Source organism: Somniosus microcephalus, chromosome 19 (genome assembly GCF_052327205.1).
Source record: "Somniosus microcephalus isolate GS21.2 chromosome 19, FLI_Smic_1.0, whole genome shotgun sequence".
Lineage (NCBI taxonomy): Eukaryota > Metazoa > Chordata > Chondrichthyes > Squaliformes > Somniosidae > Somniosus > Somniosus microcephalus.
In genome coordinates this window covers 67,191,966-67,209,770 of record NC_141005.1, presented here as the reverse complement: position 1 = coordinate 67,209,770, position 17,805 = coordinate 67,191,966, and the positions used below count along the sequence as shown (strand labels likewise).

The 17,805-nt window shown below is 43.4% G+C and overlaps 1 protein-coding gene across 1 annotated transcript in view; it reads right to left on the bottom strand.

Annotated features, from left to right (window-relative positions):
• LOC147104586 (asialoglycoprotein receptor 1-like) overlaps positions 1 to 17,587 on the bottom strand; it is a 39,457-nt gene extending 21,870 nt beyond the window's left edge. Inside the window, exons 1-6 of the mRNA XM_085962192.1 lie at positions 17,509 to 17,587; positions 17,288 to 17,389; positions 13,359 to 13,436; positions 5,458 to 5,538; positions 3,758 to 3,835; positions 1,299 to 1,413 (exon numbers count right to left, since the gene is read on the bottom strand). Of these exons, the coding sequence (XP_085818318.1) occupies positions 1,299 to 1,413; positions 3,758 to 3,835; positions 5,458 to 5,538; positions 13,359 to 13,436; positions 17,288 to 17,389; positions 17,509 to 17,587 (533 nt within the window). The remainder of the gene's footprint in view (positions 1 to 1,298; positions 1,414 to 3,757; positions 3,836 to 5,457; positions 5,539 to 13,358; positions 13,437 to 17,287; positions 17,390 to 17,508) is intronic.
• Positions 17,588 to 17,805: the final 218 nt, after the last annotated feature.

The following is a 17,805-nucleotide window of genomic DNA, read 5'->3' as shown; positions in this document are numbered from 1 at the left end:
GTCCTAATACCGACACATGCGGAACACCACTGTTTACTTCCCCCCAGTCTGAAAAACAACCATTCACCACTACTCCCCGATTTATATACTTTATCCAATTTTGTATCCACACTGCCACTGGACCTTTAATTCTATGGGCTTTGATTTTGCTAGGAAGTCTATTATGAGGTATTGTGTCAAACGCTTTTTGAAAGATCATATATACAGCATCGATAGAACTACCCATATCAACCCTCTCCATTACTTCATCAAATAACTCAATCAGGTTAGTCAAACATGATTGGCCTTTAAACCATCCGTGCTGACTTTCATTTGTTAGTGTATACTTTTCCAAATGCCAATTAATTTTGCACCTGATTATTGTTAGGATAACTGGCCTGTAATTGCCGGGATTATGCCTCTCCCCTTTTTGAACAGGTTTGTAACATTTGCAATCATCCAGTCCTCTGGTATCACCCCATATCCATGGAGGATTGGAAGATTGTGACCAGAGCCTCTGCAATTTCCACCCTTCCTTCCCTCAGTAACCCAGGATGCATCCCATCCAGACTGGGGAACGTTTCCACTTTGAGGACTGCCAACATTTTAAGTACTTCCTCTTTATCTGTTTTTATCCTATCCAATATCGCTACTGCCTTCTCCTTTACCGCTACATTGACAGCATCCTCTTCTCTAGTGAAGACAGATGCAATGTTCTCATTTAGTAACTCAGCGATGCCCTCTGCCTCCACAAGAAGATCCCATTTACTCCAAAGTATTGCATACTATTAGCTATTTTCCTTTGGAATTAAACTTTAATTATGCACATTGCCAAATTGATTTTTACATTAATTTTCTACATGGAAAAAAGGTTTATTTTGGAACTGCTGTTGACAACAGGATTAAGTTGGGGTAATAATTCATCAGGCGGTAACTCAAATCTCAAGGTTTAATGTCCTCGCCCGATATACAGTTCCATTGACTTCAATAGAACCGAATATTGTGTGCAGCCTATGGGATAACGCCCGTTTAGTGCTAACCAGACGAACTTCTACAAAGGTTTGACAAAAGGGAGTACATGTCTAATAGGCCAATGTATATTGTTAGCATTCTGTGAAATATTTACACATAAATGTCTACATATATAAGTTCCCGCATGCTTGAAAATCAACGGCTTTCAAATTGTACTGGGGTTGGTCAATAGTATCACAATTTAGAACAACAATTGAGCTTAATGATATTATGTTAACGAGTGAAATCGTAAATCTTTGCCACGGTAGTAGAATTCATAAGTACCTTCTTTATTTAAATCCATTTACGTGCGAGCGCGTTTCTTACCAGTCTGCTGCATATTCTGAAGTTTGGATGAAAGTGAAGCATTGAGAAACTTTACAGAATCAGAGGTCAGTTTTAGGTTATCAGCGATCTGGGAATCTGGAAAGAAAGAGAACTACTTGGTAAAATCGTTTCTGTGCACTTTCCACCATTCGATGAAACCTGGAGAGGTAGCATCCAGATAAATAATAACGGCTGAAATTTATTACAATTAAACTAGGAATTATCGGTATAGATTTAAAGAAAGGGTCGAAGAATTGCTGCTTTTTTACTTGAACAGAGATTAAATGGGATCTAATAAAGATTATGAAAGCTTTTGAGAGTGTAATTGGTAAATGATTGCTTCAACTTGGCTTATGATAACAAGAGGTGTGGACTGAGCATTCATTAGAACAATGAAGGGCAAAACAGAATACTCTTTCGCACATAAGGTTATTAGAGCATGAAGGGGAAACATTGCGCTAATGTTCACCCGATCGTTTGCCTTGACTTGTGACAAATGTGACACCATTGTTCAAGAAAGGGTGTAAGGACAATCCCAGTAACTATAGGCTGGTCAGTTTAACATCAGTGGTTGGTAAAGTTTTAGAAACAATAATCAAGGAAAATATTAACGGGCACTTGGAGAGGTTTAAGCTAATTAAGGAGAACCAATACGGATTTGTAAAAGGCAGATCGTGTTTGACTAATCTAATTGAATTTTTTGATAAAGTAACAGGGAGGATTGATGAAGGGAATGACATGGATGTTGGCTACTTGGATTTTAGGAAGGCGTTTGACAAAGTACCACATAGAAGGCTGCTTAATAAAATTGAGGCTCATGGAATAGGTGGGTCAGTGGCAGCTTGGATAAGGAATTAGCTAAGGACAGAAAACAGTGAGTTGTGGTAAATGGCTGTTCTTCAGACTGGAGGATGGTAGACAGTGGTGTTCCCCAAGAGACAGTACTGGGGCCACTGCTTTTTTTGATATATATAAATGACCTGGATATTGGAATACTGAGTAAAATTTCTAAATTTTCCGATGACACCAAACTTGGGGGCGTGCGAAACAGTGAGGATGATACCATTAGACCACAACAGGACATAGAAAGGCTAGCAGAATGGGCAGACAAGTGGCAGATGGAATTTAATACAGAGAAGTGTGAGGTGATGCATTTTGGCAGAAGGAACAGGGAGAGGCAATATACACTTAATGGCACGGTTTTAAACAGTGTGCAGGGACAGAGGGACCTGGGAGTTAATCTGCATAGGTCCCTGAAGGTGGCGGGACGTATTGAGAGAGTGGTTAGCAAAACATATGGGATCTTGGGTTACATAAATAGAGGTATTGAATACAAAAGTAGAGAAGTTATGCTGAACTTTTATAAAGTGCTGGTTAGGCCACAACTGGAGTATTGCGTCCAGTTCTGGTCACCACACTTTAGGAAGGATGTGAAGGCCCTTGAGAGGGTGCAGAGGAGATTTACCAGAATGGTTCCGAGGATGTGGGATCTTAGCTACAAGGACAGTTTGGAGAAGCTGGAGTTGTTTTCATTAGAGCAAAGGAGGTTGAGGGGTGATTTGATAGAGGTGTACAAGATTATGATGGGTTTAGATAGGCTAGACGGGGAAGGGCTGTTCCCACTAGTTGATGGTACAAGGACTAGGGGACACAGACTTAAGGTTTTGGGCAAGAGATACAGGGGAACGTAGAATGAAAATATTTCCAAATGATATAGACAATGGGGTATCTGGAGGACTTCTTGGCCCTGCACGTTAGGCAAACTTGCCACCTGGTGGAGGTGTTGCACCCTCACATGCTGCGACGGCTTGAAAAGATCGAGTCGTGTCAAAGTTTATTGATTAGCTAATTTTTACAGCAACATTTATGACCATCTTCTTCTTGAACTTATTTGCCGGTCAGGCTCCAGTAGATGGCATAACTTGCTGACAACCTTCCACATGAAGCAGCGATGGTAAAGCCAAATCTTCAATAAACATTGCCAAGTAAGTGTCTAGGTCTGTTAACGTGGGTTTTGGGTTGATTCTGTGTTGGTATGAAATGCATGAGGACCAAGTTTACTTTCCTTTCTTCGTGCCTGATCTCTTCTTCCTCCTGGAAACCTATAACAAACCTTAGAAGATCCATTGGAATAATCATGCTCAGCAAGGTAATTTCAGTGTCCGAGAAGGAAGAGGAGGAGGAGGATAATGTACACAAAGTAAGATAAACAAGATAATTATAGACCGTTAGCTTAAGGTCAGTAGTGCTTATTACCAATGCTGAAATGTTACGACATGGCATAATTTTCCATCAACAACATTAACAACTGTAGAAATATATAACATTACAAAGAACAATGACTAGATTAATACATTATTCGCTGCACAGTTTAGCATTCATAATCACATTTGATTGAGTGAATGGCCCAGTTCCGCTTATTACTTGTTCTAATCTTTACCTTTCAGGTTTTGCAGTTCAGTAGCCATGTTCTTGACAGAGTCTTGCAATTGCTTCATCTCCTTCGAAATCTGTAGCTCTTGAAAAAGTCCACATAATTAATTGTACAAAAAGAGAATTCTTACAATTCAACTAGTTTGAGTTAACTACTAACGAACCGTCTATTTAAGAATTGAGATAAAAGATAACCGGATAGATTTTCAACTTGACAACTGGGCGTAAAACTGGAGTTGTGGTTCCCCATCAGAGAACCATCCGATTGACATATCCATTGGCCATGATATTGTTCTCAACTGGCAAAGTGGGCAGCATGTCGGGCACGAATGGGAACACTCAAGGCTGGCTCCTAATTGGGCCCTGGGCCTCATTTCCAGAATACCACTTTGGTGGCAAAAACAGGAAGGCAGATTATTATCTGAATGGCAATAGATTGGGAAAAGGGGAAGTGCAACGAGACCTGGGTGTCCTTGTGCACCAGTCGCTGAAGGTAAGCATACAGGTGCAGCAGGCGGTTAAGAAGGCAAATGGTATGCTGGCCTTCATAGCAAGAGGGTTTGAATACAGGAGCAAGGATGTCTTGCCACAGTTGTGTGCAGTTTTGGTTGCCTTATCTAAGGAAGGATGTTCTTGCCATGGAGGGAGTGCAGCGAAGATTCAGCAGACCGATACCTGGGATGGCAGGAATGCCGTACAAAGAGAGATTGGGTCGATTAGGCTTATATTCGCTAGAGTTTAGAAGAATGCGAGGGGATCTCATTGAAACTTATAAAATTCTAACAGAACTAGACAGACTAGATGCAGGAAGGCTGTTCCCGATGGCGGGGGAGTCCAGACCCAGGGGTCACAGTCTAAGGATAAGGGGTAAGTCATTTAGGACTGAGATGAGGAGGAATTTCTTCACCCTGAGAGTGGTGAACTTGTGGAATTCTCTACCACAGAAGACAATTGAGGTCAATTCATTAAATATATTCAAGAAGGAGTTAGATATATTTCTTAAGGCTAAGGGGATCAAGGGATATGGGGAGAAAGCAGGGACAGGGTACTGAATTTTGATGATCAGCCATGATCACATTGAATGGCGGAGCAGGCTCGAGGGGCCGAATGGCCTACTCCTGCTCCTATCTTCTATGTTTCTATGTTGCTATATACCTGCGAGCTGCAGGCACCAAGCCTCTGGATGCAGCTCCCCAAAACTTGCCGGCTCAGACACCAAATCCACCCACAGGTCAGTCCAGGTGGGAAGGGTGTCAGGTGAATGGAAGGGGTCAGTTGGTTAGGCCGCAGTAGATTCGGAAAAAAACTAAACCGCGGCACCAAAAACAGCCGTTAAGCCCATGATTAGCATGTTGAACGTCTTAATGACTGTTTCAAGTGACGCCCTGCCACTTCTGGTGGGGGATCAGGCCTGGGAGGTTGCGCCCAGAAATCAGACCCCAACTTAAAGTGTGTGCCTCAAAACAGGCATGAAAGTGACCAATTTCCCCATCAATGATTTCAATGGAAGTGTAAATCGGGTTGTTTCTATAACGGGCGGTCGATCCACAATAACAGTTTTACTCCCAGACGCAAGTTGAAAATTTATCCCTCTGTTGGTAATATAACCCAAGGCCCCAATGTCTACTTCATTAAATGCGTACAGAAAAAAACATAAATAATTTGTGCTCTGGATTATTGAATGTAGAATGATGACCATGATCTTACCATAGGTTTTAATTTTCTGCTCTGAATTAAATGCATTCCTGTAGTCAAAGCGTTGCCCAGCTGGCATCTCTATCACGGACTCTGAAACTTAAAGAAATATAATGCTCACAACATTGGAAGAAAACGACTTATACACCAAATAACCGACTCACCGGAGGTAGTTAATGTCTGAGAATGGTGTGGGGGTGCGGTGGGGGGTGGAACTCAACTTCAGCAGTGACGCAAAGCAGGCGGCAGTGAATCGGTCGGCCCCTGGTGTAGAAGAGGCAGCCGACTCACTACTGCCCGTTTTGCGCCCCCGCCGAAGTTGAAATTCATCCCCGTCAAGTGGAAATGTAGCTTAAACAATATTCTGAAACTTGAGGAGGAGAATGTAGAACAAGAAAATAATATTTTGTCAAACTCCTGTCTCATCTCTCCTGGTAATCTGGATGAGGCATTCTTTTATAACGATGGGGCATTACGTGGTATGAGGGGCACAATTAATTATTCTGCTACTAAGGTGGTTTAATTTATAGACTGACTCATACACATGAAAATATATAATTGCTATAAATGCTGCGAGAAATTAGAAGTTAGTTGTTGCTGGAGAGTTTGCAAATTGGCAGCTGGTTGTACCATCATGTCTCGATTAGATGAAACTAGCGTAAGATGAATGCCGTTCTTCCACTTCTTTTTTCATTTTGACACCATATATGATGTCCAACATATAAGCAACCAACGCTTGACGCCAATCATATGTGTGTTTGACCACTTTCAGAAGAAGTGTTGTATTATTTTTTTTTATATTCGTTCATGGGATGTGGGCGTCGCTGGCAAGGCCAGCATTTATTGCCCATCCCTAATTGCCCTCGCGAAGGTGGTGGTGAGCCGCCTTCTTGAACCGCTGCAGCCCGTGAGGTGAAGGTACTCCCACAGTGCTGTTAGGGAGGGACTTCCAGGATTTTGACTCAGCGACGATGAAGGATCGGCGATATACTTCCAAGTCAGGATGGTGTGTGACTTGGAGGGGAACTTGGAGGTGGTGGTGTTCCCATGCGCCTGCTGCTCACAGATAATAAATTGAAGACATTACGATTTTGCCGAACTACTATCCGATTTCTCTCTCCAAGTGATGGCAATCTCCACACCGCCTCCCTTTCTCGCTGATCTCCATTCCCCAGTCTCCCTCTCTTCCCCTGACCCCCATTCCACGACCCCCCATCCCATCCCCCGAAACCCCAATCTCACTCTCTCTCCCTTTCTCGCCCTGTGCAACCATCCCTTGAACACCAGTCTCCCTCTCTACCAGACCCCTTATCCACAATTCCCCAATCACCCCTGCCTCCCTGATTCCCAAGCCCTCATATCCTCACTTCAGGAATCACGAGCTCCCATCCTCTCCCCGAGCCCTGCGATTCCCGAAACCCCAAACCTTCCGGGTCACAAGTCGATTCCAGCTCTCTGAGGTGTGTGTGTATATGGAGGAGTTGGAGTGGGGGGTGGGGGATGGGGCGGAGTCATGAAGCCGGAGGTTTCTTTGCGGCTGTAGCCGGTGATTCCACGGAGTGGGAAGGGGCGTTGCTGCGGCGGGAAATGTAAAGCACACGTCGACTAGCAGCAGCGCATGGGTGATCCATGCCCCATTCGGGGAGACTGGCAGCCAATTCAGGAGGGCTGGCATCCCTAGGCTCCAGAAAATGTAAAGATGTTTCAAAAATTTAACATTAATTCCTGGCTTACAGCTGCCCCACTTATCCCGAATACATTTTGTTGAGGGGTCCTTCAACAAGCATTTGGGCTCTCCTTAACAAAGCTAAGGGGCCTAACTCCTGTATTTGTTGCTGCTCGGCATGCCTATAAAATTGTCCCCACGAATTTGCAGATTGAATGCAGGTGTCCCCGAAAAACGGGCGCCACTGATTCCAATTTCTACCCCCCCCCCCGCCGAAATTGATAGCTCAAATACACACATTGAGGAAGATTTTCAACATTCCGCCCTGGCGTAAAACTGCGTTGCGGATGGACCACCTATTAGTGAGTGCCAGATTTTCATCTCTATTGATTCCAATAGAGATTGACATCTGGCAGTTTCTATAATGAGTGACCGATACCAAACGCCAGTTTTACTGCAAATTGAATATCTAATCAAACGTATCTGTGCCAGTTCTCCGGTAGAGCATTCCAAAACTAATCCTACTACCCAATCGCCCCAGCTCTGAATTTTCCACTCTTTCAAATATTTATTAGTTTTATCCTAGAAAGATGCATTGGTTTCCCCCCTCCTCAATTCATTCGTCTGAGAAGAGATTCCATACTCCCGTTGTGCTCTGCCTACAGTATCAGCAATGGTGACCATGGAACTAACGGATTTTGGGAAAACTCCATCTGGTTCACGAATGTCCTTTAGGGAGGGAAATCTGTTGTCCTTACCTGGTCTGGCCTATATGTGACTCCAGATCTACAGCAATGTGGTTGACTCTTAACTGCCCTCTGAAATGGCTTAGCAAGCCACGCAGTTGTACCAAATCGCTACAAAGAAGTATCATCACACGGACTGCAGTGGTTCAAGACAGCGGCTCATCGCCACCTTCTCAAGGGCAACTCGGGGTGGGCACTAAATGCTGGCCTTGCCAGCGACGCCCACATCCCATGACCGAATAAAAAAAGAAATTTTTCCTAACCTCTTTTCCCACTGTCATAGCGACCATTTAAAATTGATTAACCCTTGTTACTGATCTCACAACTGCAAGAAATATACTTTCCCTATTCACTCTGTCAAAAACCATAATTTTTTTTAATGAAGTCTTCTCAGCCTGGTATCCTTGTGGAAATATTCCCAGTACCTCAATACTGTCTCAAAACTTTAACTTACCGTTCTTGGCATCACCTTGGTGAATCTGCGTTGTATACTCTAGGCTTAGAAATTTGTCTCAGGCGGTGGCACAAAATGGGCGGCATCGGATAGGCCACCCGTTATAAGCAGCGTCTGATATTCAGTTCCATTGGCTGCAAGGCAACTGAATATCAGGTGCTGCGTATAACGGGCGGCTGATCCGATACCGCCTGTATTGCACCGCTGCCTGAGATGAATTGCTGTGCCTTTGGTTGTAAATGTCCTTTCTATATTGGAATATCTAAAATTGCACATAGTGGCCGAACCAATGATGATACAAATATATCATTATTTATTTATCTTTACTCCATGCCACTACTTATGAAATCCAAAATGATGTCAGTCTGTTTGTGGCTTTATCTGCCCACACTAGCACTTTCAGCCTATTAGATATTTCAAATCCTGAGTCCATTTGTTCATCCACCTCTATCCTTCCATGAAGTGTATACTGCCGTTCCTTATTTTTCCTCCCAAAATGTATTACCTTACACTTATCCAAATTAAATTGTATCTGACATTTATCTTTCAATACTGCTAACTCGTCTGTACCTTTCTGGAATGTGTTATAGTTCCCTCTACTTTTGTGTCAGCAGAAAACATCGATATTCTGATCCTTGTACCCAAATCCAAATCATCCATACAGACTTAGAAAAAAACTGGACCAAGCACTGACCTATGTTGTACCCACTTCCAACAGTGGGAGAACCGTCACCACATAGACTTCAGCGGTACAATAAGAACGCCTATCACCACCTTCTCAAGGTCAACTGTGGATGGGCCATAAATGTCAGCCTGGATGCGCAATGCGAGGGTAGAGTCGTGGCTGTGGAAGGTGGGTGTCCCAGTGTGGCAGGAGTCTACAAGATTTTCGTGGGGCCCAGAGGAGCAGTCCTTCTCCTCACAAAAATAGTTCCAAATTTACTTTGGCTGTGCCTCTTGGGCTTCACCATCGTGGAACTGGTTGAAGTGTGCATGGTGCACGGTCCAACCTGTTCCAACCTAAAATGGCAAATGAGGTCCTAGGATCCCGATTTTTATATTGAACGGGACATACCAGTTGAGCCAGGAAGGCGCTACAGACGCCCAGTGGTAGGCCCTTTTAAAAATGTACCAGCCTCTTTATCAGTATTATTAAAAGGGTGATAAGGTTAGCGATCCCACTCTGAGGGCATGGAATGTCAGTATTTCGCCACGCTAAGTGCACACAGTCAATCTTTCCCCAGAGAGAGTAAAAAACAGATGCAAAATATGGATAGTTATGGAAAGGACAATAGAAGTGGTAGGACCATGAAGTGTCAGAGAGAAAAAGAGGAGGTGGAGGAAAGACAAGCAGAAAAAAATGGAGAGCAGCAGTCCCAGAAATTAGAGTGCAAGAACAACAGAGATATCTGCTAACTCACAGAGCTGTGTCTACAGAGCTGGGGGCATCTGCAAAACGGAATCGTTTGCTAAACAGAGTGGCGACAGGAATTTGGTGAGAGTGGGAATTCACTGATAAATAGTGCAGATAGTGTGTTGTTATCAAGGTGAAATTTAGTCTAGTTTTCTTACTTTAAAACTACTTTAAAACTGCAAGTCAGTGGCAGTTATCAGATAACAGTCAATCAGCTGCAAGTGGGTCGCTGACTAGGTGTTAATTATTGTGGCTGGCAGTTGCAGCTAATGTGTGTCTAAAAGGTATATATTAGAGGGATATCTGCTAATGTACACAGATCGGGGAAAGCTGCTAAGCGGAGTGGTTTGCTAAACAGAATGGTGATAGGAATTTAGTGAGAGTGAGAATTCGGTGCAGAAGGGGAAGGCGGTGCTAAGTACTTTAAAACAAGAGGCAAGTGTAATTAAGTAAATATAAAAGTCAGAGTAATTAATTAGATCTAAGGGGATAAAATTAAAATTCACATGGTAGAGGATACCGTCATTAAATGGATCCAAATTGCATTAAATAAAGGTCTGGTATACATAACTAATTGAATAATAAATAGGAGTAAGGAAGTACTAAACTAAAAACATATATAACAGAAGTAGATAGGCAGTTAAGTAAATTCATGGGACTGCTGAGACCCGTTCCCTATAATTCCTGTGCCATGTGGGCATTCCAGGAAGCTTCGTGTGTCCAGGATAACTACGTGTGCAGGAATTGTATCCAGTTGCTCTAACTTAAGCTCAGGAATTCTGGCCTTGAGGAGCGGCTGGAGTCACAGCAGGGCATAGCGGAGGCTGAGAATTTCCTGGAGTGCACGTTTCAGGAAATGGTCACCCTGCAGCTACAGCGAGTTCAGGAGGATGGTAAGTGGGTGGATATCCAACGGGGTAGGAAGAGCCAGCAGTGCAGGAATCCTCCGGGAGTGTGGCACTCTCAAACCAGTTTTCAGTGCTGAATACTGGTCAGGGTGATGATACCCTGAGGGAATGCAGACTAGAGCACATCCACGGCCGCATAGATCACACGAGTACACTGGGGCAAAGTGTAGAAATGCAGTAGTCAAAGGGGGTACGACAGTCAAGGGGATAGGCAGGCATTTCTGCAACCACCGTGCGTCCCGCATGGTGTATTGCCTCCCTGATGCTAGCGTAAATCATATCACTGATAGGGTGCAGAACATGTGGGGGGTGAGGGCAACAGCCAGAAGTCGTGGCCCATATGGGAACCAATGAAATAGGAAGGAAAATGGTTGAGGTCCTACAGGCAGGTTTCAGAAATGTGGGAGGAAAAGAAAGAACAGGACCTCAAAGGTAGTTACATTTGGATTATTCCCAGTGCCACGCACTAATGGGTATAGGAATAGTATGATAAGACAGGTTAATATGTGGCTCCAGAAATGGTTCAGGAGGGAGGACTTTAGATTCCCAAGGCATTGGGACCAGTTCTGGGGCAGAAGGGACCTGTTCAAGGTGGACGGGTTGCACCTCAATAGAGCTGGGACAATTGTCTTCATGGGAAGGTTAACTGGTGCTGTGGGGGAGGGTTTAAACTAATTTGGCAGGGGATGGGCACCAGGATGAAAATGTAGAGATGAGAAACAAGGCACACAGAGGACTGGGAGAGACAAATAACACTAGGGTAAAGAATAGGTCAGAATTAGGAGGGATCAGTCAGGAGCGTGGTAAATAAGGTTGATGAGCTGCCGGCACAAGTTACCATATGGGACTATGATATAGCGGCAATAACAGAGACCTGGCTGAAAGAAGGGGAGGGTTGGGAACTTAATATTCCTGGCTACAAGGTATTCAGGAACTATAAGAAGGGGGATGATGTCTGTGAGGGTCAAAGACAGATTCCACATGGTTCAAATAAAGGAACAACAGAAGAACTATTACGCTACTGGGTGTATACTATAGGCCACAAAATAGTGGCATGGAGATAGAGGAGCAAATTTGCATGTAAACTACTGAAAGATACAAGAACTACAGAGCAGTGATAACGGGGCATTTCAAATATCCTAATATATGCTGGGATAGTAACAGTGTAATTGGCAAAGGGGGGACGAATTCCTGAAATGTGTAAACGAGCATTTCCTTGATCAGTGTGTTTCCGGACCAAGAAGGAAGGTAAAGGTGCTGGATCTAGTTCTGAGGAATGAAGTGGGGCAAGTGGAGCATGTTTCAGTGGGGGAGCAATTGGGGAAAAGTGATCATAGTATCAGCTGTTTTAGAATAGTAATGAAATAGGACAATGAATAAAGTAAAAATACTTAACTAGAGGAGGGCTATCTTCAGTTGTTGGGAAGGAATCTGGACCAGGTGAATTGGAATAAAAATTGGTAGGTAAAACAGTAAATGAACAATGGGAGACCTTCAAAGATTGTTTGGGTATAGAATAGACATATTCCCATGAGGGGGAAAGGAAGGGCATCCAAACCTAGAGCTCAATGAATGACTAAAGATATAGAGATTAAAATGAGACAGAAAAAGGAGGCCTATGACTAATATAAGGTATATAATATAGCAGCGAGCCAAGTTCAATAGAGAGACAACAGAGGAGATCAAAAAAAGGGAATAAGAGGGGCAAAGATACAATATGAGAACAGGTTAGCGGCTAACATAAAATGGAAACCAAAAGTCTTTTATATACAAACAATAACTAGAGGGTATTGAAAGGATGGGTGGGCCCCATAAGGGACCAAAAAGGATATCTTCCTGTGAAGGTATGGCAAGGTAATCAATAAGTACTTTTCATCTCTCTTCACTAGAGAAGATGGTGCTGCCAATGTAGCAGTAAAAGAGAAGGCACTAGCGATATTGGAAAGGATAAACATAGATAAAGAGGGGATACTTAAAAAGTTGGCAGTCCTCAAAGTAAAAAAGTCGCCCAGTACGGATGGGATGCATCCTAGGTTATTGAACGAAGTAAGGGTGGAAATTCGGAGGCCCTGGCCACAACCTTCCAATCCTTAGATAAGGGGGTGATGCCAGAGGACTGGAGGATTACAATTGTTACAACCTGTTTAAAAAAAGGGGGAGAGGGTAAGTCCGGCAACAGCCGTTCAGTCCTCGTTCTGTGCGGTATCATTCCATGATTCTATTTTAGATGCAACAGAACCTAGACAAATTACAAAATGTCCATCAACAACTTTAAATCAACTGATAGTTATAAAATGTTTATATGGATTTTAAATGAACATCTGTACAATTGAGGGTCGATTTCTAATTCGTTAATTTCGCTGTTTCACAGTATCTTGGGACAGTAACCAGAAGTAGTCTTCTCGCCCCAATCACTGTCTGATTCCAATGACAGTTCGCACGAGAGAAGTCCTTTGAAGTTAGTCATTGCAGCAGGAACACAACAAAATCAGTTTATGTTTAGTTAAGTGATGTTCAAGAATATGTGAGTATTGAATTCTTGTTCCTCACAAAAACAATTTTAAGAACGAAAGACAGTTCAGCAACATAACAATTTTCGGGACTTTTCGGTGCCTTCTGTTCAACTGGAGTAAAATGCATTGAATTACCTGAGATTTGAAATTCCGAGAGTCACGTACTGAAGACAAATTTACTGCTGTTTATACTATGGTATCTGTTTTCTTACCATTTGCAAATTTGTCAGTTCCAACGATATTTCCGACTGAATTCCGTAGTCCTTTGATATCAAAAGATATCTTTACGTCTGCGAATTAAAATGTATTTTCAAAATTCATAAACAAAACCTGTTCAAAGCATCAACAATGAATAAATGTTTGCCTGCAGCGCGTACTACACGCAGCATGGATTGCACGAACTCACCAAGGCTTCTTCAAAAGCGCCACCCAAACCACAACCTCCACCACCTCGGCGGCAGGTGCTTGGGAACATAATCACCTGCAGATTCAATATGCGTTCACATCCCACCATGTCAGTTTGTTACCTCCATCATTACAACAACAGCTTGTATTTATATAGCGTCTTTAACGTGGTAAAACGTCCCCAGGCTCTTCACAGGAGTATTATACGACAAAAAATTTGACACTGAGCCACGTAAGGAGAAATTAGGGCAGGTGACCAAAAGCTTGGTCAAAGAGGTAGGATTTAAGGAGCGTCTTCAAGGAGGAAAGAGAGGTAGAGAGGCAGAGAGATTTAGGCAGGGAATTCTAGAGCTTAGGGCCTAGGCAACAGAAGGCACGGCCACCAATGGTTGAGCAATTATAATCAGGGATGCTCAAGAGGGCAGAATTAGAGGAGTGCAGATATCTCGGGGGTTGTGGGGCTGGAGGAGATTACAGAGATAGGGAGGGGCGAGGCCATGGAGGGATTTGAAAACAAGGATGTGAATTTTGAAATCGAGGCATTGCTTAACTGGGAGCCAATGTAGGTCAGCGAGCACAGGGGTGATGGGTGAACGGGACATGATGTAACTAAAGACATGGGCAGCCAAGTTTTGGATCAACTCCAGTTTACATAGGGTAAATTGACGGGATTGAAGGCAGATAAATCCCCAGGGCCTGATAATCTACACCCTAGGGTACTTAAGGAAGTGGCCCTAGAAATAGTAGATTCATTGCTGGTCATCTTCCAAAATTCTATAGATTCTGGAACAGTTCCCATGGATTTGAGGGTAGCTAATTATTCAAAAAAGGTGGTAGAGAGAAAACGGGGAATTATAGACCAGTAAGCCTGACATCGGTAGTGGGGAAAATGCTAGAGTCCATTATAAAAGATGTAATAGCAGAGCACTTGGAAAACAGTGACAGGATCGGACAATGTCAACATGGATTTACAAAAGGTAAATCATGCCTGACTAATCTACTGACATTTTTTGAGGATGTAACTGGTAAAATAGATAAGGGAGAACCAGTGGATGTGGTGTATTTGGACTTTCAGAAGGCTTTCGATAAGGTCCCGCATAAGAGATTAGCGTGTAAAGTTAAGGCACATGGGATTGGGAGCAAGGTACTGACTTGGATAGAAAACTGGTTGGCAGACAGAAAGCAGAGTTGGAATAAACGGGTCTTTTTCTGAGTGGCAGGCAGTGACTAGTGGGGTACCACAGGGACCTGTCCTATGACCCCAGCTATTCACAATATATATTAATGATCTAGACGAGGGAACTAATATCTCCAAGTTTGCAGATGACACAAAGCTGGGTGGGCGTGTGTGCTGTGAGGAGGATGCTGAGAAACTCCAGTATGATTTGGACAGGTTGGGTGATTGGGCAGATGCATGGCAGATGCAGTACAATGTGGATAAATGCGAGGTTATCCACTTTGGTGGCAAAAACAGGAAGGCAGATTATTATCTGTACAGCAATAGATTGGTAGAAGGGGAAGTGCAACGAGACCTGGGTGTCCTTGTGCACCAGTCTCTGAAGGTAAGCATGCAGGTTAAGAAGGCAAATGGCATGTTGGCCTTCGTAGCGAGAGGGTTCGAGTACAGGAACAAGGATGTCTTGCTGCAGTTGTACAGGGCCTTGGTGAGACCACATCTTGAGTATTGTGTGCAGTTTTGGTCACCTTATCTGAGGAAGGATGTTCTTGCCATGGAGGGAGTGCAGCGAAGATTCACCAGGCTGATACCTTGGATGGCAGGAATGACGTATGAGGAGAGATTGGGTCGATTGGGCTTATACTCGCTGGAGTTTAGAAGAATGAGAGGGGATCTCATTGAAACTTATAAAATTCTAACAGGACTAGACAGACTAGATGCAGGAAGGATGTTCCCGATGGCTGGGGAGTCCAGAACCAGGGGTCACAGTCTAAGGATAAGGGGTAAGCCATTTAGGACAGAGATGAGGAGGAATTTCTTCACCCAAAGGGTGGTGAACCTGTGGCATTCTCTACCACAGAAGGCAGTTGAAGCCAATACATTAAATATATTCAAGAAGGAGTTAGATATATTTCTTAAGGCTAAGGGGATCAAGGGATGTGGGGAGAAGGCAGGGACAGGGTACTGAATTTGGATGATCAGCCATGATCTCATTGAATGGCAGAGCAGGCTCGAGGGGTCGAATGACCTGCTCCTGCTCCTATCTTCTGTGTTTCTATGTATCCTGTAACAGGAAAGGTGATATATAAGATTATGCTATCTATGGGTATTCGATTATTCTCAACAGTGAATGACCATATCTGGCATGAATCAATCCCATAATAGACATAGATCGCTTTGCATTAGGAGATTCACTGATCGGACAAGTTTTGTAAACAGATTTTCACAAACCTCACATTCTTTCCACTCCGCAAGGGGCAATGGCAGCCTGTCTAGAACAGACTTTACTTTTGCTGTTAGTCACCTTAAAGCTAACTTCCAGCTGGACTTCTGCGCACCAGGTACGCAGGCCGTCTTACGTAACCAGAAAAAGCAACGTGAGGAACCAGTTGGCACTAGCAGCGTGACAATTCCTGGATTATCTTTGTTAGAAACAGTCCAACAGGCGGAGTTTTGCTGGTGGGTCGGGGTGGGGCGGTTGTAAGAAAACCTTTGATCACGACTTGCGTTCAGATTCTAAATATGTTTGCGAAGATTCACTCTAGAGAACTTGTAAAGACGTTTTAAAATAAGACTTTGCGGTTTTTCTGGTAGTACTGATTAGCCAATATCTCCCTGCGTGCTTTACGATGCCTGCACATAACAACTGGATGAATCCACCTCCACCCTCCCCCGCTCCTGCAGTGAGCAAACGATTTGGCTGCTTTTTGTTTCTCACACAGTTTAGTAAAAGCTGCGGACACTGTCTGGACACACACGTAAAAATGATTATGTGTACAAGGTATTGGGCGGTTGTTAGTGCTGTAGAATTATACAGCAGTATATGTAGAAATTCCTCGTCTGTGACTCATTTTTTTATATTCATCCATGTGGGCGTCGCTGGTAAGGCCAGCATTTAGTGCCCATCCCTAACTGCCCTTGAGAAGATGGTGGTGAGCCGTCTTCTTGAACCGCTGCAGTCCGTGAGGTGAAGGTTTGTTGTAGCGGCTCTGTGTGGCTTGCTAGGCTATTTCAGGAGGCAGTTAAGAGTCAACCACATTGCTGTGGTTCTGGAGCCACATGTAGGCCAGACCAGGTAAGGACGGTAGATTTCTTTCCCTAAAGGACATTAGTGAACTAGCTGGGTTATTACAACAACCAGGAGTGTCATGGTCATCATTACTGACACTAGCTTTTTATTCCAGATTTATTTAATTAGCTGAATTTAAGTTCCCCAACTGCCATGGTGGGATTTAAACTCATGTCTCCGATCACTAGTCCAGGCCTTTGGATTACTAGTCCAGTAACATAACCACTATGCTACCGTTCCCATCATGTAGAAATTGGTTAGCATGTTAGCGTCAAACAGGCGGTATGGTATCGACAATGGAACTGAATATTGGGTGGGAAGTATAACTGGCAGTCCATACCATACTGCCCGTTTTGCACTCCTGCCACAGACCAATTTCTAAGTGAGTCACAGACGAGCAATGTCTACCGGTTCAAGCGCAGGCCTACACATATCATCTTAGGGCCCAGTAATGTAGCAGCACATAAGCCTGTCGGAATATCAATACTTACAAGCAATAATGGCCATTGCTGTCACAATTCCCAGGCAAGTAAGAATAACGCAGAGATTTCTATCTCTTTTCCTTGGTGTTGTCAATCGAGCCCAGTCGTTCCCTAAGTGAGGACATATAGATAGCAATAAATAAAACAAACTTAAACAATGATGGAATGAACAATATAACAGTGTTTACAAAATTAAAATCCATACAAAACGTTTTAATACTATGCGTTACCTTCTTTGACCAATATAGAGTTTTCATGATCATATATATTTAAATTCTGGACGGTGCCTGTTGAAGGTCCTTCGTCCATTGTACTTGATTGATTCAGGCTTGCGAAGGTAACTGGAACAGTTGGACCTGTCTGGTTTCAATGCTGAAAATAAATGTTCTGTGTAAGTATATTTTGTTTCTGTTTGCCGTCTTAGCGATTTTCACGTGGGGATTTTGCTGAGTGTTGAGTTTGTTGAACTACAGTTGCACTGAGAATTTAAAAAAAAATGGCACAGTGAAAGGAACTGAAACTGTGCG